This window comes from Mizuhopecten yessoensis, unplaced genomic scaffold, assembly GCF_002113885.1.
Source record: "Mizuhopecten yessoensis strain PY_sf001 unplaced genomic scaffold, ASM211388v2 scaffold11031, whole genome shotgun sequence".
NCBI classification, from domain to species: domain Eukaryota; kingdom Metazoa; phylum Mollusca; class Bivalvia; order Pectinida; family Pectinidae; genus Mizuhopecten; species Mizuhopecten yessoensis.
In genome coordinates, this window is record NW_018408844.1 from 189,745 (window position 1) to 216,837 (window position 27,093).

Here is a 27,093-nt window from a genome sequence, read left to right on the forward strand (position 1 = left end):
AAGGTTTTAACAGTTTTTGTTGGAGGAAATCATATTCTTTACATATAAAAACAAAATGATATTCATCTTCTATTTAAGTACATAGTACATGTTGGGCATATACGGTTAGAAACAGCCTGCTTATTGTATCTTCCTGTTTCAATTGTTAAACAGTGCGCAGTCTTACAAAAACTACAAATTATATGTCAGTGTCATGTTTAATGTTGAATGGTGTTCTGTTGCCAGGATAAACCTCCAGTAAGTATATATGGTGGTGACCTTGTGGTGACCTTGTGGTATACAGTTGTAGTTTGGGCAAATGCCCATCTTTATTTATAGTCATCAAATTAATAGTTATTTTTGTGAACATGATCTTGTTAATATTGAAAGAGATCAGGCCTCTTTAGTAATAGGTTTTGCTAGATTTGTATGAAATAAGACTTCTCTCATACATTTTCATACATACAAATCAATTCCAATTTTTAAAACATTTTCAAATCTTTGGATAGTACACAGGTATTTTTTTAATGAATTATCATTGATCAAACAGAAACGAAATTGAGCTAAAATGACTTTTTTAACATTTCAGTACATATACACCGTATATGTAAGGAGTACAATCAAATTCAAATGTTCACTAAGATTTTTACCTGAAATAATTTTCTGTCAATAGTAAATTTTGCTATTTACAGAGAATTAGTTCAGGTAAAAAGCTTAATGAATATTTGAACTTTATTTTAAGTACTCTAGAATAGAATTTCTTAAGGGATATACCAGCATTCACACTTTACTAAAATGCAAATGCTGGTATTTGCTAAACATTTCTAATTAAATCCAAAAACAGAGTTTGCTTTTACCCAGAACCGCTGTTGTGGACTAATATTTATTTATTTGTGACTTTTGATCAGATGCTCATTCAAATTAATGTTAAAACTGAAAAGATCAACTTAGAAAAATACTGGCCTTTTATTTTGAAATTTAATGATTGTAGTTTAAATTTTAAATAATACATGAATGCTTCAGTTTAATACAAATATGGAAAAATAAAAAGGAAGCATTTAAAAAACATTATCATATTATAACGAAAAGCCCAAACTATGTACACTGTTGTTTGAAGTAACTCTCACCTTTATTGACAGATATCTCACCGGTGCTAAGTAACTCTCACCTTTATTGACAGATTTCTCAACGGTGCTAAGTAACTCTCACCTTTATTGACAGATTTCTCACCGGTGTTAAGTAACTCTCACCTTTATTGACAGATTTCTCAACGGTGCTAAGTAACTCTCACCTTTATTGACAGATTTCTCACCGGTGCTAAGTAACTCTCACCTATATTGACAGATTTCTCAACGGTGCTCAGTAACTCTCCCCGTTATTGACAGATTTCTCACCGGGGCTAAGTAACTCTCACCTATATTGACAGATTTCTCAACGGTGCTAAGTAACTCTAACCTTTATTGACAGATTTATCACCGGTGCTTAGTGCCTCTCGCCTTTATTGACAGATTTATCACCGGTGCTTAGTGCCTCTCGCCTTTATTGACAGATTTCTCCCCGGTGCTAAGTAACTCTCTCCTTTATTGACAGATTTATCACCGGTGCTAAGTAACTCTCACCTTTATTGGCAGATTTCTCACCGTTGCGAAGTAACTCTCACCTTTATTGACAGATTTCTCACCGGTGCTAAGTAACTCTCACCTTTATTGACAGATTTCTCACCGGTGCTTAGTAACTCTCACCTTTATTGACATATTTCTCACCGGTGCTAAGTAACTCTCACCTTTATTGACAGATTTCTCACCGGTGCTAATGTTGATAACTTCTACTAAATACAACTATGAAGCTGAAGATATTTCAGACAGTGAAATAATGCTGAAAAGCCATTAAAACTCATCTGTAATAGATAACAAACCCATTAAAACTCATCTGTAATAGATAAAAAAATAATAGATAAAAAAATCCATTAAAACTCATCTATAATAGATTAAAAAACCCATTAAAACTCATCTGTAATAGATAAAAAATCCAGTCAATCTCAACTTTAACAGATTAAAGTTTTTGTGTTTACTTGATTGCTTTTGCTGACATACATTTGTAAGATACTTTATCATAATTGCTGACATTAAAGTGATGTGTTTTTAACTCCAACTTTAGTAGAATAGATATTTTACTGTTTCTTTATTACAAGTTAAAATTGAGTGTTTGTCTCTTCCTGCCATCCAGATCAAAGCTGCAAAGTTGTTTCCAATTTGTTCAAAAATTATTTTAATTTATTTGAAAAAATAGTATTCTTATTGAATTCATTTTAGATATGTTTCTGTTTTATTTAGTTTTTTTTTTTTATTTCTATAAAAGTTGTTTTTAAATTTAACAATTTTGTTGAAAAATATCACAAAACAGGAAATACATTGTATTTGGTAGCGATTTCAAGTTTTCATGGATATTTTATTTACATTGATGGTACAGTGAACACAAATTTATACAATTTCATGAGTTAAATTTTTGCAGATTTCATTCTTTTTGTAAAAATTCCCGTCATAGAAATAGAAAATAACAATATTTCTGTATATTTTATGATAATAAAGTATTTCTAGAACAGGGGATTTGTTATTTCACTTATTTTGATTTGATGAAATAATTATTGGTTTGTGATTAATTTTGTCAAATATCACAGCTATATTGCTTCAAAAACCTTCTCCTTCATTTTCCATTTTGTATAATAGTTCAATAGAAATTTGCATATTTTTTCTTGATAGTGATAAGTTTTGATTTCGTTCAATTGAATGTAAATCTCATGTTACATCCCAGAGCATCCATAATTTTGAAGCATTTTTTTTTTCTTTTTTCCTCAAGCTGTTTTTGAATATTTTAAAATCTGTGAAAATAGAGAAAATGTGTGATTTTGACATAGAATGATGATGTGTAATGCTACGTACAGTTCCCTGAATGATAAACCTAAAACAGCAATGTTTTAGAGAGTTTTAATAGTATAGTATTATAGACTTGTCTTTGTACATTAACGTATACTTAAAAAATACCTGGTTGTCTGGATGTAATTATTGTTGATTTAATTACACACTTGTAATTATATCAACAATAATTACATCCAGACAACCAGGTATTTTTAAAATTTTCATATTTTTCTTTTTTAAGACATATTCCTACAAAAACCATTTGCCCTGCTTCAAAATACATTTCAGGCGGCCATTTTGTTTGTTTACATATTCCTACACCTGAAACAGGCAGTTGTAATTATAGTCGAGCAGTTGTAATTATAGTCTATATAATTACACTTGCCCTCTAACACTGTTGTAATGGGACGGCACGGGGGCAAATGTAAATATATGTATATAAGGGGAGGTCTTTGTACATTATATACATGTATATAAGGGGAGGTCTTGTTATATGTTTTATATATGAGGGAATTTTTTTCTCATTTGTACTGCACTAAAACCTGTCTCAATCTAAAAATACAGCAGAACCTGTCCAAATTGACCCCTGTATACCTTGGTAAATAGAAACCTGTATTAGAATGTCAGATCTCCCACAGTAGTCTGATATTGATATAAAACAAACTTTTAATCGAAAACCTCTCAGGAATAAGTTGTTATGGTTGGAGTAGAACTGTTCGTTCACAGCCTAAAGTGAAATACAAATTTAACATCAAATGAGCTCAATGACAACCAGACTCAACATTTTAAACTAGAATATTTTCAAAAATATCAAATAACAAAATTCAAGTTTTATGCATACAAAATTAAAATATCATCTCATGACAATAAGTATAGAAATATTTGTAACTATTAACCCTTTCACCCCTATGTAACTTTAGTGGACTCTACCATGCATTGATATGGATGAGTCCATTGTAGTCTACAGTGGTTAAAGGGTTAAGATAGGTAGCAAAAATCACATCTAAAAGTTTGTATTAATAATTGATTAGGCTGCATGGAACAATTCCTCGCAAATTTAGTTAAGACAGGTTTAATTGTAGGTGTGTAATTGATAAGTCTGGCATTTACCAGCTGTTTAGCTGACTTCTCTCGCTCTCAACCTCTCTATGGTCTATATATATATACCAGCTGTTTAGGACTGTGGCCGACTTCTCTCGATCTCAACCTCTCTATGGTCTATCATATACAAACATGACTGGGATAATGTCTTCATGATTTTGGTAAAATCTGTATGTTTACCAGATTGTATTGTATTATATATGTCCCCTCTGGTTCCTAGTAAAATCTGTATGTTTACCAGATTGTATTGTATTGTATATATCACCTCTGGTTCCTAGTAAAATCTGTATGTTTACCAGATTGTATTGTATTACATATGTTACCTCGGAGGCCTAGTATTACTGTATATTTACCAGATTGTATTGTATTATATATATCACCTCGGGTTCCAAGTATAACGGATCCTGTCAAGGTTTGCTAATGTATGTCATGCAGTATGATTGGCTTTTAGAGTGTTGATGATTCTCTTTCTTGACAGTTATATATGCATCCCTACTTTACCTGTGCGACAGAACTGACAAAATAAACATCGGTCAATGATTCTCTATCTTACAAATTTAATTAGCATGACAACAGGTTGAACTTATTGCTAGTAAAACAATGTGTGTTTTATTGTCTAGAGTACATTGGGCCTCTTGTTTATTGTCTAGATTTTGGGTATTCCGTTCCCTGTTGATGGGACAAAGTAATTTTTCAGTCATGCTCAGCTGATAATACTGAATTAATCCATGGCAAGAAACATCAAGTAAAGGTTCAGTACCAGTTAATCAGAATTTTACATAGAAGTTGTCTATGATAAAAATGGCACTGTAGAAGACAGAAAGTACAGAAAGAGTCAACAGTAGATAAGGAAAACTGTCACATAAAAAGTCCAGGTTTAAGTTTAAGGTAGATCAGAACTATTACGTACGATAAGATTTCCATGTTTTAGCAGATCATTTTTAATGCAATATAATAGAAAATTATACCTAGAAGTAACCAGTCAAAAATACAGTGAGTAAACAACATATATGATTTTTTTCTGAGAAAGGCCATATTTGTATGGAAAGATCCAATGATAAAATGCAAAATGTAGCAGGATGGAATTGTTATTGTTGGTAGTAACTAGGTCACAACAGACCCATGAGCTTGTGCCCCATGACCTTGTGTCACTATTGATATTATAATCATTTACTGTATTATTTCTAGGTTATCACAGGCAGCTGTTGCTAAATTTGAAGATTTAAAAGAACAGTCAGCAACAGGACTTCAGCACGCCATAGACCAGCGCAAGTACACTGACATCAGGATTGATGTGAAGTCGTCTTATGTTATCATACCCGAAGGAGGCTTCTACAAAAAGTAGGTCACTAGGACATAACTTAACAGATGGAGGGTTTTGCTAAAAGTAGGTCACTAGGTCATCATATCAAAGAAAAGTTTAAAAAAAATGGGGTCATTATGTAATTGTACCAGACAAAGGATTCTATAGAAAGTAGATCACTGTGTCATCGTACCAGAGGAAGGATTCTATAGAAAGTAGGTCACTGTGTTATCGTACCTTTGTACCAGAGGAAGGATTCTATGGAAAGTAGGTCAATTCTAAGACATAGAAGCAGAGATGGTCCGGTACAGAAAGTAGGTCAATACTAAGACATAGAATCAGAGATGGTCTGATACAGAAAGTAGGTCAATACTAAGACATAGAATCAGAGAAGGGCTTATACAGAAAGTAGGTCAATAGGTCTTTGTATCAGGAACAGGCTCCTGCTGCAGAAGGAATATCACCTGGCAATCATGCTAGAGGAAAGTACCTAAAGAAAGTAGGTCAGTAGGTCATAGTGCAGAGGGACACTTTTGCATAAAGTAGGTCACTAAATCATACAATTAGAGAACTTTAGAGAAATTAGGTCACTTCATCAAAATAACAGTTTTGAAATCTCTGAAAAAGATAAATCAGTAAAAATTTGAGTTAGAATTTGTTGTCACTGTTTGTAAGTTTTCCTAGGAAGTTGTTTGTTTTGTTTTAAACAGGAATTGTAAGCAGCTGATCCTTGACCTTGGTAACCTGAAGGTCAACAGTGAAAAGAACCAATCATCTTCTGGTGTCAAGGGTCAGGTAAGGTCACTAGGTCAAAGAAATATTTGAATGATTGCTTATGATTGAATTTGAGATTGAATGCATTTTAACTGCGTCTTTTTTAATTGACACTATACACACATGTTGTCATAGTTTGTTTGTTTTAATTGACACTATACACTCATGTTATCATAGTTTGTTTGTTTAAAATGACACTATACACACATGTTCTCATAGTTTGTTTATTTTAATTGACACTATACACCCATGTTGTCATCATTTGGTTGTTTTAATTGATACTATACAAACATGTTGTCATAGTTTGTTTTAATTGACACATGTTGTCATAGTTTGGTTGTTTTAATTGCCACTATACACACATGTTGTTATAGTTTGGTTTGTTTTAATTGACACTTCACACGTGTTGTCATAGTTTGTTTGTTAGTTTGTTTGTTTTAATTGTCACTATACACACATGTTGTCATAGTTTGTTTGTTTTAATTGACACTTCACACATGTTGTCATAGTTTGTTTGTTTAAATTGACACTATACACACATGTTATCATAGTTTGTTTGTTTAAATTGACACTATACACACATGTTGTCATAGTTTGTTTGTTTTAATTGTCACTATACACACATGTTGTCATAGTTTGTTTGTTTTAATTGACACTAAACACACATGTTGTCATAGTTTGTTTGTTTTAATTGACACTATATATACACACATGTTGTCATAGTTTGTTTGTTTTAATTGACACTAAACACACCTGTTGTCATAGTTTGTTTGTTTTAATTGTCACTATACACGCATGTTGTCATAGTTTGTTTGTTATAATTGACACTATACACTCATGTTATCATAGTTTGTTTGTTTAAATTGACACTATACACACATGTTATCATAGTTTGTTTGTTTAAATTGACACTATACACACATGTTGTCCTAATTTGTTTGTTTTAATTGACGCTATACACACATGTTGTCAAAATTTGTTGGTTTTAATTCACACTATACACACATATTGTCATAGGTTGTTTGTTTTAATTTACACTATACACACATGTTGTCAAAATTTGTTGGTTTTAATTCACACTATACACACATATTGTCATAGGGTGTTTGTTTTAATTGACACTATATATACACACATGTTGTCATAGTTTGTTTATTTTAATTGACACTATACACAAATGTTGTCATAATTTGTTTGTTTTAATTGACACTATACACACATGTTGTCAAAATTTGTTGGTTTTAATTGACACTATACACACATATTGTCATAGGTTGTTTGTTTTAATTGACACTATACACACATGTTGTCATAGTTTGTTTTAATTGACACTATACACCCATGTTGTCATTGTTTGTTTGTTTTAATTGACACTAAACACACATGTTGTCATAGTTTGTTTGTTTTAATTGACACTATACAAACATGTTGTCAAAATTTGTTGGTTTTAATTGACACTATACCCACATGTTGTCATAGTTTGTTTATTTTAATTGACACTATACAAACATGTTGTCAAAATTTGTTGGCTTTAATTGACACTATACACCTATGTTGTCATTGTTTGTTTGTTTTAAGTGACACTATACACACATGTTGTCAAAATATGTTGGTTTTAATTGACACTATACACATATGTTGTCATAGTTTGTTTATTTTAATTGACACTATACACATATGTTGTCATAGTTTGTTTTAATTGACACTATACACACATGTTGTCATTGTTTGTTTGTTTTAATTGACACTATACACACATGTTGTTATAGTTTGTTTGTTTTAATTGACACGATACTCACATGTTGTCATAGTTTGTTTTAATTGTCACTATACACACATGTTGTCATAGTTTGTTTTAATTGACACTACACACACATGTTGTCAATGTTTTTTGTTTTAATTGACACGATACTCACATTTTGTCATAGTTTGTTTTAATTGACGATAAACACACATGTTGTCATTGTTTGTTTGTTTTAATTGATACTATACACACATGTTGTCATAGTTTGTTTGTTTTAATTGACACTTTACACACATGTTGTCATTGTTTGTTTTAATTGACACTATACACACATGTTGTCATAGTTTGTTTATTTTAATTGACACGATACTCACATGTTGTCATAGTTTGTTTTAATTGACACTATACACACATGTTGTCATAGTTTGTTTTAATTGACACTACACACACATGTTGTCATAGTTTGTTTTAATTGACACTAAACACACATGTTGTCAATGTTGTTTGTTTTAATTGACACTATACACACATGTTGTCATAGTTTGTTTATTTTAATTGACACTATACACACATGTTGTCATAGTTTGTTTGTTTTAATTGACGCTAAACACACATGTTGTCATAATTTGTTTGTTTTAATTGACACTATACACATATGTTGTCATAGTTTGAATGATGGGTGTCACACTACAGGGAGTGTATTGTGATGTATTGTAATACAGATAAAATGTGTAGTGATAAGTGTCATGTTATATAGTGTGAAGGAAAAAATGGCAGTTCATCTAGAATGGTGCTTAATTTCAAAAGATTTGTATTGTCGTTGGATTCTTATAACTATATCAGGTTTTCATTGAACCTTTCATCAATGTCGGTATCACTGGGATGGCGGCATGTCAGGTAATTAAAACTTCTACACTACTATACACAGAGTTATGGCCCTTTGTTCACAACGCATACATTTATCCTCATCTCATAGACTCTGTAGTCTTCAATTACCAGATTTTGTATGTGGGTAGGTTATGTGGGTAGGTTATGTGGGTAGGCTATGTGGGTAGGTTATATAGGTAGGTTATGTGGGTAGGTTATATAGGTAGGTTATGTGGATAGGCTATGTGGGTAGGTTATATAGGTTGGTTATGTGGGTAGGTTATATAGGTAGGTTATATGGGTAGGTTATGTGGGTAGGTTATGTGGGTAGGCTATGTGGGTAGGTTATATAGGTAGGTTATATGGGTAGGTAATATAGGTAGGTTATGTGGGTAGGCTATGTGGGTAGGTTATATAGGTTGGTTATGTGGATAGGTTATGTGGGTAGGTTATATGGGTAGGTTTTATGGGTAGGTTATATGGATAGGTTATGTGGGTAGGTTATGTGGGTAGGCTATGTGGGCAGGTTATATAGGTAGGTTATATGGGTAGGTTATATAGGTAGGTTATATGGGTAGGTTATGTGGGTAGGTAATATAGGTTGGTTATGTGGATAGGTTATGTGGGTAGGTTATGTGGGTAGGTTATGTGGGTAGGTTATATGGGTAGGTTTTATGGGTAGGTTATATGGATAGGTTATATGGGTAGGTTATGTGGGTAGGTTATATGGGTAGTTTATATGGGTAGGTTATGTGGGTAGATTGTATGGGTAGGTTATGTGGATAGGTTATATGGGTAGGTTATATGGGTAGGTTATGTGGGTAGGTTATATGGGTAGGTTATGTGGGTAGATTGTATGGGTAGGTTATGTGGATAGGTTATATGGGTGGATTATGTGGGTAGGTTATATGGGTAGGTTATGTGGATAGGTTATATGGGTAGGTTATGTGGGTAGATTGTATGGGGAGGTTATGTGGATAGGTTATATGGGTAGGTTATGTGGATAGGTTATATGGGTAGGTTATGTAGGTAGATTGTATGGGTAGGTTTTGGGACAGGGGAGTGTTGATACTAAAATCCGGTCTTATACCACATTGTATACAGAGTTATAGCCAATTGTAAAATAAAATATGCAATATATTGCTTTGAGTTGTATTATTCTGTACAGTTTAAGTGTTAACAGTAAGTGTTTTAATTGTGTTAGATTTAGTTTTTAACAGGCTATCACATTGTATACTGTTGTACATTGCTTGTATCATGTTTTGCTTTAAGTATGAATCAAAGTTCAAGGCCGCTGCCTTGAAAGCCGGACAGAGTCATCCGCGGAGAAAACTGGTATTGTGTGACATTTCACGGTGTATATTGTAATCAAAATATTCTTATGTGGTTTCTTTTTCCATCTTAATGTTGGGGATCAAAGGTCAAGATCACTGTTACTATAAATAGAAAATCTTGTTATCACTGTACTAGCTTTGTATTTTCAGGATTTAGATGAATCTTCATCCAAGTTTTCAGTCCACAATTAATTCATTTTTTTAGGGTTATCAAAAGTCCAGGTCGCTGTCACAAAAAAAGTAGAAAATATTTGGGATTGTTATGCTTGATTCTAATATATGATATTAGAATTCATGTCTCACAGATGTTGTCTAGTTTATCTTAAAATCTCAAAATCATACTGGAAAAAAATCGTGAAAGTAATATTATCCAACAAACTAAAAGATAGATAAATAATTCTGGTCAATTCAAAGATAAATAAATAATTCTGGTCAATTCAAAGATAAATAATTCTGGTCAATTCAATAATGTTATTAAAATTATAATATATAACTTTGACCTTGGCTCAAGGTCACTATGATTGGTTCAAGGTCACATCTGTAGATCAGTCATCATGACCTTAGTTCAAGGTTGTCACCTCTTTTGTTGAAGGTCACTGTTTCAAATTCAGAAGTGGAAAATAAAATATCTGAATTTAGGTTGTTGCATGCGTTTCATCACTAGTGCTGAGGATGTCTGTTCAACAATAATACTGTGGGTTACTGCTCAACCTTTTCTTTCATAATTGTATAATTGTTCTGCACCACTTCAGGAAGATATGTGTAGTAAAACCAGGGCCCGTATTTGACTGTTGGATCGTTTGACTAGATTTAAGCAGGTTACAAGAAAGTTGCTTTGAGCACAAAATGCATGCTTGAGCATCAGATTGGTTTCATGGATACATGCCCTGGCTATAAAGACCACCTGTCTATGAGGACTATCTGTCTATTAACACCCTCTTTCTAGTAAGAACATGTTTATAAAGACTGCCTGATATAAAGGTCATCTTTCTAATAAAGACCACTTGGTTTTATGAAGACAGCCTAGCTTTATAGACAGATTTTGCTCTCATTGACCAAACATATTAACATGTTTCACTTTGTTTGAAAACAATTTTAAGGAGAAAACACATTTCATTTATTTCATATTTTGGAATAATGTTTACATTTAAAAAGGAAAATTGTAAGATTTCGTTATAACATTGCTAAATTTATTTTGAATTATTCCTCTACAAATGGCTTTTAAAAGGTACTTTTAGAAATTAATTCGTGTATTTTTTTTCAGAATGTTATCACAATCAATTTTAATTTCAAATTTAATGAATTAAATGATAAATCAAAATTATTACAAAAAAAAGGAATCACAAATATTATTGATCATTTCTTTGCCACTTTAGCCCTTTCACCACTGTAGACCATAGTGGACTCATCCAGAACAATGCTTCGTGGAGTCTACTAAGGTTACATAGGGGTGAGAGAGTTAACTCTGCTACTTTTTGGTCTTCTATCACTACATTTCATTGGTGGTAAGAATGTTGTATCTATCATACCTATCAACTCTCACTCACCTTCTGTTGGCTAGCTATATAGCTGGGGAAGTTGGTCGGGTGTTAGCCTTCTTTTCTCAAATGTAACGGGATTTCTAAAATATTTTTATGAATCTTCAAAACTAAGTAAGACGTGTCAGAGATTTATCATTAAGTTATCAGTAAACTTGGACCAATGTATGTATTAACATAATTCCTGAGCATGTATTTTCTGAAAGTAAATCATAGCCTTTTTATATAGATATATAGTTCAGTAATAAGAAAATAATTAATTTACAATATTTTTATATATTAAACTGTCTATATGGGTTAGGGTTAACATTTCCCTGGAATTCAAAAATATATTTTGATTTATCTTTTTACGGATATCATTTTGTGGTTATTATGGTTTAAAATATCACCAGTGACTTAATTAGGGAAAAATTACTTCCAAACAATTGGTTGATAGATTAAGGCTTCATGTATGTTTAATGTCTTTGTCTACTTTCTATCTTATTGTCCATGTAGATATTTTTCCACCATACAGAAAAACGGTCCTAAGAGCACATTTATGTCATTTTTCCTTTTTTTAGTTTTAAAACATGTACTGGAAATAAACTATATAGGAATCAAAAAATAAAATAATAATAATAGAAAACACCTTAAAGTGTTGATACACTTTAAACCAGAGAATATTAAGATGAGGCCTGAGTTGTATTGGAGCCCTGTACAACCAGCTTATATATTGTGACTTTTTAATTTAATATTTTTTACAAGTATGAGGGACCATTTACGTTCTTTGTTTTAAGAAAATAATCATGGTTATGAATTTAGGTATTTGAATGATTTTAACAAAAAACTAATAAAAATTTAACGTAGGAGATCTTTAACATAATTAGACGTAAATTGTCTCGGGCTGTATGTATGTAATTGGAAGAAAAATAAAGATAAAAAAGATATACACACAAGGGCAGAAATGGAAATCAGAGGTGTGGTTGCAAAATTTTATAGATTTATGAAATTGGGCGTTTCACTTGTTGGTTGATAGTGTATAGATTTGGAAGTAAGACTTGATAACATACTGTATGCTGTAATAGGAATTCCTGCTGTAATTTAGGAGAACCTATACTAACGGTGTTATTACAGATATTTGTTATTTCCTTAACAGCTGGACACCGTGGAGGAGATCATTAAGCGAGCCTATGATAAATTCAACATCGAAATTGACAGAACACAACTTCTCTTTGTCAATGCAGGTAAGGTTACACTAATCTTACAACTGGATTTTATACAATTAAAATTGCAATTTGTTTCAGTATTTCAAAGAAAAAGTGATTTATTAATATGAAATGCTATTATGAAATAAAGGGAATGACACAGATTTACAATATAATGAAAATCTTCAAAGTCTTACCGACAGCTGTTAAAAACTAAAATTGACTACGAAATAACGATCAATATTGAGGAAATAAATTAGAAAAAAGATGATACAGTACCATATTTCCTTATTCTGTGTGATCTACAAACTAAAGTAAAGGAAATGATAATATTTCAATAATTGGTTTAACAAAATTAGTAATATTTGTGATGATGTTGATTGTTGTTAGGACTTCTTTTCATGCTCTTTTGGTCAGAACTTTGGCCCCATTCCCAATGGATTTCCTTTTTTTTAAATCATCTTTCATTCATATGGCAATATAACGTTAAACATTTGAAATGAATTTTCTTGAAGAAGTATGGATGTTTTAAGTCTTAGATGATCTACACAAATGATCTAAACAAGTCCACACAACTGGCTCTAAATTCAACATATATACAAAGTAAACTAGTGGGAAACCCAGTAACATGTTGGTGTTTAGCTCACCTGTCTTGAAGGCCAGTAACACGTTGGTGTTTAGCTCACCTGTCTTGAAGGCCAGTAACATGTTGGTTTTTAGCTCACCTGTCTTGAAGGCCAGTAACATGTTGGTGTTTAGCTCACCTGGCTTGAAGGCCAGTAACATGTTGGTTTTTAGCTCACCTGGCTTGAATTAAGGCCAGTAACATGTTGGTTTTTAGCTCACCTGGTTTGAAGGCCAGTAACATGCGGAGATGAAGGACTATCAAGTTTGTTGAAATGAATAACCTTGAATTACATTTTGAATAACCTTGAATTACATTTTGAATAACCTTGAATTACATTTAAGGTATCAGGAGACAAAATATTCAAAACCTTTTAACAACTTCTTCTATATAAAGGAAAGGCCTGGGGTGATGATATTTCCCCAGAAGCATACTCGGATGAAGGGCTACCAAATTTGTTTAAATGAATGACCTTCACCCATATTCAAGGTCACATGGCTCAGATATGTTAAAAACTTTTAACAACTTCTTCCCAATAACCAAAATTCCTAGGGTTATGATATCTTTGGCTAGTAGCATGATTGGGATGAAGTGCTACCAAGTTTGTTCAAATGAATGACTGTTGGGCCTCTTGTTATTGACACACATTGAGCTGATATTCATCCAGAAAAATGATCCAGTTGTGAACCTGAGTGAAGGTAATGTTATATATTGACAGGAGAGGACTGGCAGTCTGTGCGGACACTGGCCGTGTCTCCGTTACACGTTCTTGAGCCCATATCTCTGTCGGTGTGCCTACAGAAGTGTATGTTTGACAAGGACTCCCGTATGGCCAAGTATGTATAATTACAGTAATTATTTTTAATGGGAGAATTTCCAACAGAATGACAGTCTTTATATACATGTACAGTAGGTGTTTATATACAATAGGTCTTAATAGACAAGAAATGTTTTTTGAAGGCATAAGGAAGACAATGGAAGACAATGGGGAACGTTAGAGTTCCCGGTAGTTTGAAAACCAAGGAACTCTTTTCACTCTCAGGAATTCATTTAGTGATGAAATAATTCAGTATTTAAATTTTAACAGAGAAAATCAATTCCTAATACTTCTCTCTGCATCTTAAGAACTTGCCTACCAAACAAAACTAATTTTCTACCAATCAGGATGAAGGTGTCTGGGGAGTTAAAACTGCTGAGCCTGACAATATCAGATGCCCGACTACAGGAGATCATACAACTTGTAGACAGTATACCCCTACCTGAGTCAGCTCCCCCACCAGACGAGGATGACATCTTCAAGGTATTTATAGATCTGACTACATATTTATGTATAGTGGGACAACCAGAATAGTGGGGGTTTGATAGTGATATATTTAAGGGGCCGCGGTGGCCAAGTAATTAAGGCATCTGACATTCTTCTACCACTAGCCCTCCACCACTGGGTTGCGGTGAGAGGCCTAAGCAAGGCATTCCCCAGGTACTGGCCGTAGGTTGGTGGTTTTTCTCCGGGAACTCCGGGTTTCCTCCACCACGAAAAACCTTGCATGTCCTTAAATGACCATAGCTGTTAAAAAGACGTAAACCACAAACAAACCAAACCAAACATAGAGATATAACCAGATCAGTGGTAACTAGATAGTGGTAGAACCAGATTGGTGGTAACTAGATAGTGGTAGAACCAGACTGGTGGTTACTAGATAGTGGTAGAACCCGATTGGTGGTAACTAGATAGTGGTAGATCAGATTGGTGGTAACTAGAAAGTGGTAGAACCAGATAGTGGTAACAAGATAGTGTGGTAGAACCAGATTGGTGGTAACTAGATAGTGGTAGAACCAGATTGGTGGTAACTAGATAGTGGTAGAACCAGATCAGTGGTAACTAAATAGTGATAGAACCAGATCAGTGGTACCTAAATAGTGGTAGAACCAGATAGTGGTAAATAGATAGTGGTAGAACCAGATTGGTCGTAACTAGATAGTGGTAGAACCAGATAGTGGTAACTAGATAGTGGTAGAACCAGATAGTGGTTACGAAATAGTGGTAGAACCAGATAGTGGTAACTAGATAGTGGTGTTGCTGGCTTGATACATGACTTACTGGATAAGTTGTTGCTTGATAAACAAGATCAAGCGCTATATTGAATATGTGTGGAAATGTTGTTTTTATTGTGAGTATATATTAGAGTTAACAGGTTTTACTGTATGTTTACAGAGTGCTACTGACATCCCTGTGACAGATCTAAACGCTAACCAGCTAAGTCTGGCTGATGTGGCTGTGGTGGCTGTGGTCGACAAAAAGGTAAGAAATACGATGATTTCAACCGAGGTCAACGAAATACAGAGAGGTCAATCAGGGTCAAAGAGATAGGGTGAGGTTAATCAGGATCAAAGAAAGAAAGAGGTCAATCAGGGTCGGAGAATAGGGTGAGGTCAATCAGTGTCAACGAAATAAGGTAAGGTCAATAAGGGTCTAAGAAATAGGGTAAGGTCAATCAGGGTCAAAGAAATATAGGGAGGCCAACTGGGGTCAACGAAATAGGAAGAAGTCAATCAGGGTCAAAGAAATATGGGGAGGTCAACTGGGGTCAACGAAATACAGAGAGGTCAATCAGGGTCAAAGAAATAGGGTGAGGTAAATCAGGGTCTAAGAAATAGGGAGAGGTCAATCAGGGTCAACGAAATAGGGGGAGGTCAACTGGGGTCAATGAAATACAGAGAGGTCAATCAGGGTCACAGAAATAGGGTGAGGTCAATCAGGGTCTAAGAAATAGGGAGAGGTCAATTAGGGTCAAAGAAATATGGGGAGGTCAACTAGGGTCAACGAAATACAGAGAGGTCAATCAGGGTCAAAGAAATAGGGTGAGGTCAATCAGGGTCTAAGAAATAGGGAGAGGTCAATCAGGGTCAACGAAATAGGGGGAGGTCAATCAGGGTCTAAGAAATAGGGAGAGGTCAATCAGAGTCAAAGAAATATGGGAAGGTCAATCAGGGTCAACGAAATAGGGGGAGGTCAATCAGGGTCTAAGAAATAGGGTGAGGACAATCAGGGTCAAAGAAATATGGTGAGGTCAATCTGGATGAAAGAAATAGGGAGAGGTCAATAAGGATCAAAGAAATAGGGTGAGGTCAATCAGAGTCTAAGAAATAAGGTAAGGTCAATTAGGGTCAAAGAAATAAAGGGAGGTCAACTGGGGTCTAAGAAATAGGGAGAGGTCAATCAGTGTCAAAGAAATATGGGGTGGTCAACTGGTGTCAACGAAATACAGAGAGGTCAATCAGGGTCAAAGAAAAAGGGTGATGTAAATCAGGATCTAAGAAATAGGGAGAGGTCAATCAGGGTGAAAGAAATATCGGGAGGTCAAGTGGGGTCAACGAAATACAGAGAGGTCGATCAGGGTCAAAGAAATAGGGAGAGGTCAATCAGGGTCTAAGAAATAGGGAGAGGTCAATCAGGATCAAAGAAATATGGGGAGGTCAACTGGGGTCAACAAAATACAGAGAGGTCAATCAGGGTCAAAGAAATAGGGTGAGGACAATCAGGGTCAAACAAATATGGTGAGGTCAATCAGGGTCAAATAAATAGGGTGAGGTCAATCTGGATCAAAGAAATAGGGATAGATCAATAAGGGTCAAAGAAATAGGGTGAGGTAAGTCTTGATCTAGATGATATCACAGAGATAAACTTCAAAGCCAAACTAAATGATATAAATAATATTCTAAAACATTGGTACAAGAGAAGATTTACTGTTCTTGGTAAAATAACAGTTGTTAAATCCCTACTGATCCCAAAACTGACTCCCCTTTGTATGAGTCTACCTTAACCAGAGGGTCAATTCTTACTGATCCCAAAACTGACTCACCTTTGTTTGAGTCTACCTAAACCAGATGGTAAATTCTTGAAGGAGTTAGAAAGCATTTTCTATATACATATTTGGAATAGTAGAGATAGAAGTGCCAGAAACCAGATTATTCAGGATTCTAAGAATGGTGGGTGTAGAATGACACATTTACTGTCTTTTAATAAAGCTTTAAAACTGACATGGATACAGAGAACTGTAAACACAGATGCTAGTTGGGAATCAATAGTATAAGATGTATATAATACCACAACCAACAAGTTAATGTTGTTTGGTGACGTGGATACGGGGATCTGTAAACACAGATGCTAGTTGGAAATTAATAGTATTAGATGTATATAATAACACAACCAACAGGTTAATGTTGTTTGGTGACGTGGATACGGAGAACTGTAAACACAGTTGCTAGTTGGGAATCAATATTAGAGGATGTATATAATACCACAACCAAGAGGTTAATGTTGTTTGGTGACGTGGATACGGAGAACTGAAAACACAGATGCTAGTTGGAAATTAATAGTATTAGATGTATATAATACAACAACCAACAGGTTAATGTTGTTTGGTGACGTGGATACGGAGAACTGAACACACAGATGCTAGTTGGAAATCAATAGGATTAGATGTATATAATACCACAACCAACAGGGTAATGTTGTTTGGTGACGGGATACGGAGAACTGTAAACACAGTTGCTAGTTGGGAATCAATATTAGAGGATGTATATAATACCACAACCAAGAGGTTAATGTTGTTTGGTGACGTGGATACGGAGAACTGAACACACAGATGCTAGTTGGAAATCAATAGGATTAGATGTATATAATACCACAACCGACAAGTTAATGTTGTTTGGTGACGTGGATACGGGGAACTGTAAACACAGATGCTAGTTGCAAATCAATAGTATTAGATGTATATAATTCCACAACCAACAGGTTAATGTTGTTTGGTGACGGGATACGGAGAACTGTAAACACAGACGCTAGTTGGGAATCAATATTAGAGGATGTATATAATACCACAACCAACAGGTTAATGTTGTTTGGTGACGGGATACGGAGAACTGTAAACACAGATGCTAGTTGGGAATCAATATTAGAAGATGTATATAATACCACAACCAACAAGTTAATGTTGTTTGGTGACGTGGATACGGAGAACTGTAAACACAGACGCTAGTTGGGAATCAATATTAGAGGATGTATATAATACCACAACCAACAGGTTAATGTTGTTTGGTGACGGGATACGGAGGACTGTAAACACAGATGCTAGTTGGAAATCAATAGTATTAGATGTATATAATGTTATGAATTACTATAATACTGTAAAATATATATCTGCATGCAATGGTAAACTGGTGGCATTCCATCAAAAATGGAGACTACTATCAAATTTAGTTACAGAAATCCAGTAACCTGTATGCATAACTAGTTTATGCAAACGTTGTCTAAATTCCCGCATAAATGTAAGTCAGACCTGAATACTATATTCTCTTGTATTACATAACAGTACCACTTGTTCAATTATATAAATTTAAAGTATCAATTCATTCCAAGAAGTAAGGTAGTGTGAGCGAAAGTTGTGTCCTTGTAATGTGTATTGTATATTGTAGATATATGTGAAAAATGCAAATGAAAAAATGTCAAAATAAAAATAATAAAAATTAGGGTCAAATAAATATGGTGAGGTCAATCAGGGTCAACGAAATAGGGGGAGGTAATTCAGGATCAAAGAAAGAAAGAGGTCAATCAGTGTCAGAGACATAAGGTGAGGTCAATCAGGGTCAAAGAAATAGGGTCTGGTCAATAAGGGTCAAAGAAATATGGTGAGGTCAATCAAAGTCAAAGAAATATGGTGAGGTCAATCAGGGTCAAAGAAAGAGGGTGAGGTCAATCAGGGTCAAAGAATTAGAGTGAGGTCAATCAAGGTTACTAAATCAGACTGAATGAGTTTTGAATTGGCTGACTATAATTGTTTTGTGTTATAGGTGGACAAGGACATGGAAAGGTCAACCTCACAGGATCTCACTAACTACACTGACCTTGAACTTAAGTTTGAGGTGAAGAAGGTAAAGTAAACACAAGTGACAGAATGACAGTGATGGACCATTAAGTCTTGTTTGCTGACATTTTCAAAATTACCTAAATTCTCAACAAAACTGCTCGTATAAGGATGAAAAATAAGTAATTTTGAAATGAACTTATCACCTTGTACAACCTTGACCTCCCTAGTTGACCTTGACCTTTGGTATTCCAGGTGTGTGTAAACTTACTGCAGCACACAAGTGTCGAGGACATACTTGTGCTGAAACTGGTTGTTGAGTCCATTGGGACACAGCTGGCGATTCGTACACATGACATGAGTGCGGAGGCTTACATTGGCGGCGTCTACCTACAATATCTCAAGGAGAAAGGTTAGTCAGTGATAAATGTTGGTACATACAGAAAGTTTGGTCATGTTATACAGACAAAGTTCAGTCAGCACAGTGGGAAATGTTCGTGAGTTAAGATGGAAAGGTTAGTTAGTTCATTGGGAAAGGTCAGTCAGGTCAAAGGTCAGTACCAATCAGAGAACACATGAGAAGGCAATGGAAATATAACAGTTCAGTGTAACTCAGTGATACATACCTATGACATCACTGAAATAAATATACACAAGCTCCTAGAAATCTCTTCACTTTATTGAAAGGTATAAATGTACATTAAACTCAGTAGTTTAATAAAAACAGTGTGCTTTTTTTATTCAATCCAATTTTGTAGCATTTTTATTTTCTGAACGTTTTTAATAAAACCTTGAGCTGAAATAATTCTAATCAGCATGTGTTAATCTTGCAAATGATGTTTTTATTTCATTATCATGAATTTGTTCATTAAACATTCTCATGAGTCCAACCTGGCTTTTGAAGTTAAAAGTTGGCGTTAATGCATTATTGGTAAAGGAGAGCATTGTGGGTAATGGAAAGCATGGTGTGACTCAGAATAGAACATTTCATTTAACATTTCATACACTTTTTAAGAAAATTCTTTTTATAAATTATAATGCTATTTTTTGTTGCTTTTATCATCATGATGTCATCGTCGCACTGTCGTCACTGTGCCGTGAACTTTGAGATTGATTACAATAACAATGTGTTAGTGTTTTGTTCAATACTTCAGATAACAGACCTTACAAACTACTTATCATACCAAAATAGCATTTAAGGTTAGGTACCTGATAATGTAATTCTGCTGACTAGAGGGTCTGATACCAAATCTGTATGGTGGGAGATTAGCTGATAGTATCGTATTCCTATAAAAGGTGACATGTTTTGATTTCGTTCTGTAAATAAGGTTAGATACTTCAATTTGCGACTACACATGTCTGTGTTGTAAATGTATCTTAACCAGAACTGCTTTTGAAATGAGAATTACTGTCAGTAGAAACTAAACGGTTCTGTGATCCCTAGAAAGTAAGTTAAAATGTTATTTTCAAATGGGTCCCTTTTTGCTGAAAAGAAAGTATTTACATGACAGTTTGGGAGAGGGGGGCAGGCTCCAAGTATGGGCTTTTCTCTGGTGATATCTGTTTAAGGGTGGATGGGCTTACCAAGGCAGTAATTGCTCTTGATTCACATTTTTTTTTAAAGCTGTTAGCTGAATTGTTATCTAATTTACATCTCCTAGATTTTGGAGAGAAAACCTATTCCAGGACCAAAAGTAAGCGTTTGATTGTTCAGGCCAGTGTGTTTACAATGATTAAAGTTTCCCTCTGTGCTTCAAAAAAATGAAGCAATGTTTTTTTAATGAAAACAAAATAGACCAGTGTAGAACTTTTCATTGAAGCTTTAATCATATTTTTGCATCTTGATATTGACAACTGGCCTGGATGTTGGTGACAAGCATCCACACAACCTGTACCGGGGACCCAGTAGTCTACTAACCATTCATAAAACTTACCCATACGCTCACAAACAAAGCAGTTCATAAGATATATTCAAAGAGAAAATATATTCTTTCTCCAGTTTGTCAACAAGATTTCACCTCTGTTTTTAAGTTATTGTTCATGTGTCAATGTTTTGTGTTTTCTCGTCCTATTCTGTTGTTTTCATTAATTCATTATTAGATTCGTTGCAATGGCATCATAAAATCTCATTACCTTTAAAATTTCCTAGAACACGCTCATTTGCATATTGTATGATAGATAATATTCTCATGATTTCAAAATAATCTGTTCAATAATCTATAGTATTATTTTTGCTCTTTTCTGTTACTTTGTATTATATTAATATTACTTTGAATTATAATTATTATTACTTGCTATTAAAATTATTATTACTTTGTATTATAATTATTATTAACAACTGTTTATCTGATAAAAAGTAATGTTCGCAAATTTGATGAAACAAAATTTGTCTCATTCAAAAACAATTTGTTGAAAAAAAATCTTGTCAACCAGAATGCTTTTGACATAAAAGAAAGTGATTTGAATGTCAGATAGAAGTTCTATTAGTGATTGCTTGACAATTTTTACAGAATAACCTTGAATTTACAAAACTAAATGATTTCCTGGAATGCTGACGATTGACAACTAATTGATTACCTGAAATGTTGACGACTGACAGTTAACTGATAACCTGGAATTTTGATGACTGACAGTTAACTGATTGCCTGGAATGTTGACGATTGACAACTAATTGATTACCTGGAATGTTGACGACTGACAGTTAACTGATAACCTGGAATTTTGATGACTGACAGTTAACTGATTGCCTGGAATGTTGACGACTGACAGTTAACTGATTACCTAGAATGTTGATAACTGACAGTTAACTGATCACCTGGAATGTTGACGACTGACAATTAACTGATAACCTGGAATGTTGATAACTGACAGTTAACTGATAACCTGGAATGTTGACGACTGACAGTTAACTGATAACCTGGAATGTTGATGAATGACAGCTAACTGATAACCTGGAATGTTGACAACTGACAGTTAATTGATTACGTGGAATGTTGACGACTGACAGTTAACTGATTACCTGGAATGTTGATAACTGACAGTTAACTGATTACCTGGAATGTTGACAACTGACAATTAACTGATAACCTGGAATGTTGATAACTGACAGTTAACTGATAACCTGGAATGTTGATGACTGACAGTTAACTGATAACCTGGAATGTTGACAACTGACAGACAGTTAACTGATTATCTGGAATGTTGACGTCTGACATTTAACTGATTACCTAGAATGTTGACAACTGACAGTTAACTTATAACCTTGAATGTTGACAACTGACAGTTAACTTATAACCTTGAATGTTGACAACTGACAGTTAATTGATTACCTGGAATGTTGACGACTGAGAGTTAACTGATAACCTGGAATGTTGACAACTGACAGAGAGTTAACTGATTACCTGGAATGTTGACGACTAACAGTTAACTGATTACCTGGAATGTTGATGACTGACAGTTGACTGATAACCTGGAATGTTGACAACTGACAGACAGTTAACTGATTACCTGGAATGTTGACGTCTGACATTTAACTGATTACCTGGAATGTTGACAACTGACAGTTAACTGATAACCTTGAATGTTGACAACTGACAGTTAACTGATTACCTGGAATGTTGACGTCTGACATTTAACTGATTTCTTGGAATGTTGACAACTGACAGTTAACTGATAACCTGGAATGTTGACAACTGACAGACAGTTAACTGATTACCTGGAATGTTGACGACTGACATTTAACTGATTACCTGGAATGTTGACAACTGACAGTTAACTGATAACCTGGAATGTTGATGACTGACAGTTAACTGATAACCTGGAATGTTGACGACTGACAGTTAACTGATTACCTGGAATGTTGACAACGGACAGTTAACTGATAACCTGGAATGTTGACGACTGACAGTTAACTGATTACCTGGAATGTTGACGACTGACAGTTAACTGATTACCTGGAATGTTGACGACTGACAGTTAACTGAATTGTGATGCATTTTGTTTTTTGAGTGTTGTCATGTTTGTATGCCTTTATTGTTTGTTTATTTGCATGTTATCAGCCTCCGAAACATTGGTTCAAAAGCTAGAAGCAGCAAAAGGTTTGTTATTATATTTTGGTTCTAGTTTATTTTATTTATAGCTTTTTTGGTCTATTATTCTACAGTGGACATATTCACAGTTTTTCTGATTTGTTACTTAATGATTTGGTTATATAAATCTTCATAATATTTTTCTACAAATACTACCTGAAATGTGTGAGAATTTTAATAAATCAATTCCAGTAAGATTCTGAATTTGTTTACATTACAAGACTTAGAGTTTAGATTCTTGTTCTAAGTTTACTCACTAAAACCCGGAGTGTTACTTGTATTTTGTAAAAAAAAAAAATTATGTTTATATTCAATTAATATTAATGCATAAACTGTAAATAAAAAAAACTGTATAGCCCAGACACCTTTATAAACCAGATATTTTGCTCAGTCACATTGTATTCATTTCTATGTCAATTGAGTGCTGTAAAATCCAATTTTCTGTCTCTTTTGAAAAAAAGAAATAATTAAAAAAACATTTGCAAGAAAAAAGCATTGTAAAATAAGGTGGGAACAAGTAGCTGAGTTTTATATATTATCTATTTTGTAGTAAAAAACAAATTGCTGTCCTATTTCAAGTTAAAGGAATATTTCTGTATTTTTAATATATCTTTAATATTTCAAAATTTTCGCCAAAAAGGTAATGTGCATCTGATATATTGAGAATGATTTTGAGAATAAACTTGAATTCCAAATGCCCTGGATAATTCGTACCAATCTATATATAGACACTTAAACTATTGTTCTTAAGAAGAAACTTGAATTTATGCTTTAAAGTGTAAGTACTATGAATCATTGATAACATTTATTCCAGTCGAGCCAGGCGTTTAACTTCATTAGTTGGTTACATCTGTCAGATTGCAATGAAATCATGATCTATGACAGTAAACTGTAGACATTATAGGTATATATAGAAATTCCTCTAAACACTGTACTGGTAGTACATGTACAAACTGTATGATCTATGACAGTAATATGTAGACATTATATGTATACTGCTAGTACAAACTATATGACCTCTCAGAGTGTTAACTATAATCACCCGTTGTTTGATATTCTGTTGCAGCTACAAAACGCTCTATATCAGGTTAGAAACACTGGTGGTGATGATGTGATATTTGGTTTTGATGCTTGCTGTAACATCATCATAATGTAGTCAACATTCCACTTTAGCNCCTGACATTTCCTGGAATTGTGTTTAGTGTTACCCTGACATTTCCTGGAATTGTGTTTAGTGTTACCCTGACATTTCCTGGAATTGTGTTTAGTGTTACCCTGACATTTCCTGGAATTGTGTTTAGTGTTACCCTGACATTTCCTGGAATTGTGTTTAGTGTTACCCTGACATTTCCTGGAATTGTGTTTAGTGTTACCCTGACATTTCCTGGAATTGTGTTTAGTGTTACCCTGACATTTCCTGGAATTGTGTTTAGTGTTACCCTGACATTTCCTGGAATTGTGTTTAGTGTTACCCTGACATTTCCTGGAATTGTGTTTAGTGTTACCCTGACATTTCCTGGAATTGTGTTTAGTGTTACCCTGACATTTCCTGGAATTGTGTTTAGTGTTACCCTGACATTTCCTGGAATTGTGTTTAGTGTTACCCTGACATTTCCTGGAATTGTGTTTAGTGTTACCCTGACATTTCCTGGAATTGTGTTTAGTGTTACCCTGACATTTCCTGGAATTGTGTTTAGTGTTACCCTGACATTTCCTGGAATTGTGTTTAGTGTTACCCTGACATTTCCTGGAATTGTGTTTAGTGTTACCCTGACATTTCCTGGAATTGTGTTTAGTGTTACCCTGACATTTCCTGGAATTGTGTTTAGTGTTACCCTGACATTTCCTGGAATTGTGTTTAGTGTTACCCTGACATTTCCTGGAATTGTGTTTAGTGTTACCCTGACATTTCCTGGAATTGTGTTTAGTGTTACCCTGACATTTCCTGGAATTGTGTTTAGTGTTACCCTGACATTTCCTGGAATTGTGTTTAGTGTTACCCTGACATTTCCTGGAATTGTGTTTAGTGTTACCCTGACATTTCCTGGAATTGTGTTTAGTGTTACCCTGACATTTCCTGGAATTGTGTTTAGTGTTACCCTGACATTTCCTGGAATTGTGTTTAGTGTTACCCTGACATTTCCTGGAATTGTGTTTAGTGTTACCCTGACATTTCCTGGAATTGTGTTTAGTGTTACCCTGACATTTCCTGGAATTGTGTTTAGTGTTACCCTGACATTTCCTGGAATTGTGTTTAGTGTTACCCTGACATTTCCTGGAATTGTGTTTAGTGTTACCCTGACATTTCCTGGAATTGTGTTTAGTGTTACCCTGACATTTCCTGGAATTGTGTTTAGTGTTACCCTGACATTTCCTGGAATTGTGTTTAGTGTTACCCTGACATTTCCTGGAATTGTGTTTAGTGTTACCCTGACATTTCCTGGAATTGTGTTTAGTGTTACCCTGACATTTCCTGGAATTGTGTTTAGTGTTACCCTGACATTTCCTGGAATTGTGTTTAGTGTTACCCTGACATTTCCTGGAATTGTGTTTAGTGTTACCCTGACATTTCCTGGAATTGTGTTTAGTGTTACCCTGACATTTCCTGGAATTGTGTTTAGTGTTACCCTGACATTTCCTGGAATTGTGTTTAGTGTTACCCTGACATTTCCTGGAATTGTGTTTAGTGTTACCCTGACATTTCCTGGAATTGTGTTTAGTGTTACCCTGACTTTCCTGGAATGGTGTACAGTGTTACCCATGTCCCTCCATTCTGTCCTGTATATTGCCATTACTCAGAATCGGTCCAGACTTGCTGTCATCACTGAAATGACTTCATTCTGTAAATGATTTTGATCAAACTTTATGCTTAAGTCAAATACAAGAAGACCTCGTATAAGTTCATTTTTCGGGGTTTCAAGGGTCAAGGTCTCCATTACTGTATTCACAGAAATTAAAAAACAAGGTCACTGTTACCTGGTACTTTCTGTAGACATTTTTGTCTGAGTGTTTAAAATAAACTAATTGGAGTAAGGAAGACATGATGGTCAGTCAGACTGTTTCCTAATTGTTGTAAAATAAAGTTATTGATTTATAATGTATTCAACTCTGTAAAAAAAACATGACCAAGGTAAAATCTTACTAAAGCCCTAGATATATTACCACCCCAGCAGGCTAATGGTGAACGAGACAGAACATAAAATAATGGTTTTCTGTCGGTAAACAACTTCAACCAAGAAGTTTAAATACATTTTTAACAGTTGATAATGCAACCGTTTCTAGAAGGAAGATAAGATACTTGTATACATTGCTGCATTTTGTTTTACTCATGGCTGCCTGGGATTAAAAACCTCCATACTAACACTCGTGGTAGCTTCGCATTGATACGACAGTCAACTAGCTAGTGGAAACATCATATACTAACAGTTTTCTGGTTGATACAGCAGTAACTAGTGGAAACATCATGTACTAACAGTTTGATGCACATTCTTTTATGTTTGTTTCACTGTATTTCCTGTTTGTCCCTTAAACGTTCCTGGATTAACTTTTACTTTGAATACAACATTGGTATATATAATATAATCTATCATATACAACATTGGTATATATAATATAATCTATCACATACAACATTGGTATATATAATATAATCTATCATATACAACATTGGTATATATAATATAATCTATCATATACAACACTATAAACAGAACTGTGTCGCAGTACGTGTTAAAAAGATGCAAACCAATTCTCTCGGTTTATGAAATATTTTTGATG

General features: G+C 34.3%; 1 protein-coding gene across 10 annotated transcripts in view; it reads left to right on the forward strand.

Moving 5' to 3' along the window:
- The window catches only part of LOC110464761 (vacuolar protein sorting-associated protein 13A-like), a 188,059-nt gene that overhangs the window by 45,152 nt on the left and 115,814 nt on the right, over nt 1–27,093 (forward strand). For 7 of the 10 annotated variants that reach the window (XM_021520142.1, XM_021520133.1, XM_021520132.1 and 4 more), the window contains exons 14-24: nt 226–237; nt 5,184–5,336; nt 6,009–6,093; nt 12,691–12,778; nt 14,083–14,200; nt 14,529–14,664; nt 15,577–15,663; nt 19,215–19,295; nt 19,484–19,640; nt 23,287–23,325; nt 24,383–24,403. In XM_021520142.1, coding sequence (XP_021375817.1) covers nt 226–237; nt 5,184–5,336; nt 6,009–6,093; nt 12,691–12,778; nt 14,083–14,200; nt 14,529–14,664; nt 15,577–15,663; nt 19,215–19,295; nt 19,484–19,640; nt 23,287–23,325; nt 24,383–24,403 — 977 coding nt within the window. The remainder of the gene's footprint in view (nt 1–225; nt 238–5,183; nt 5,337–6,008; nt 6,094–12,690; nt 12,779–14,082; nt 14,201–14,528; nt 14,665–15,576; nt 15,664–19,214; nt 19,296–19,483; nt 19,641–23,286; nt 23,326–24,382; nt 24,404–27,093) is intronic. The other 3 variants (XM_021520136.1, XM_021520134.1, XM_021520138.1) reach the window with 3 other exon arrangements.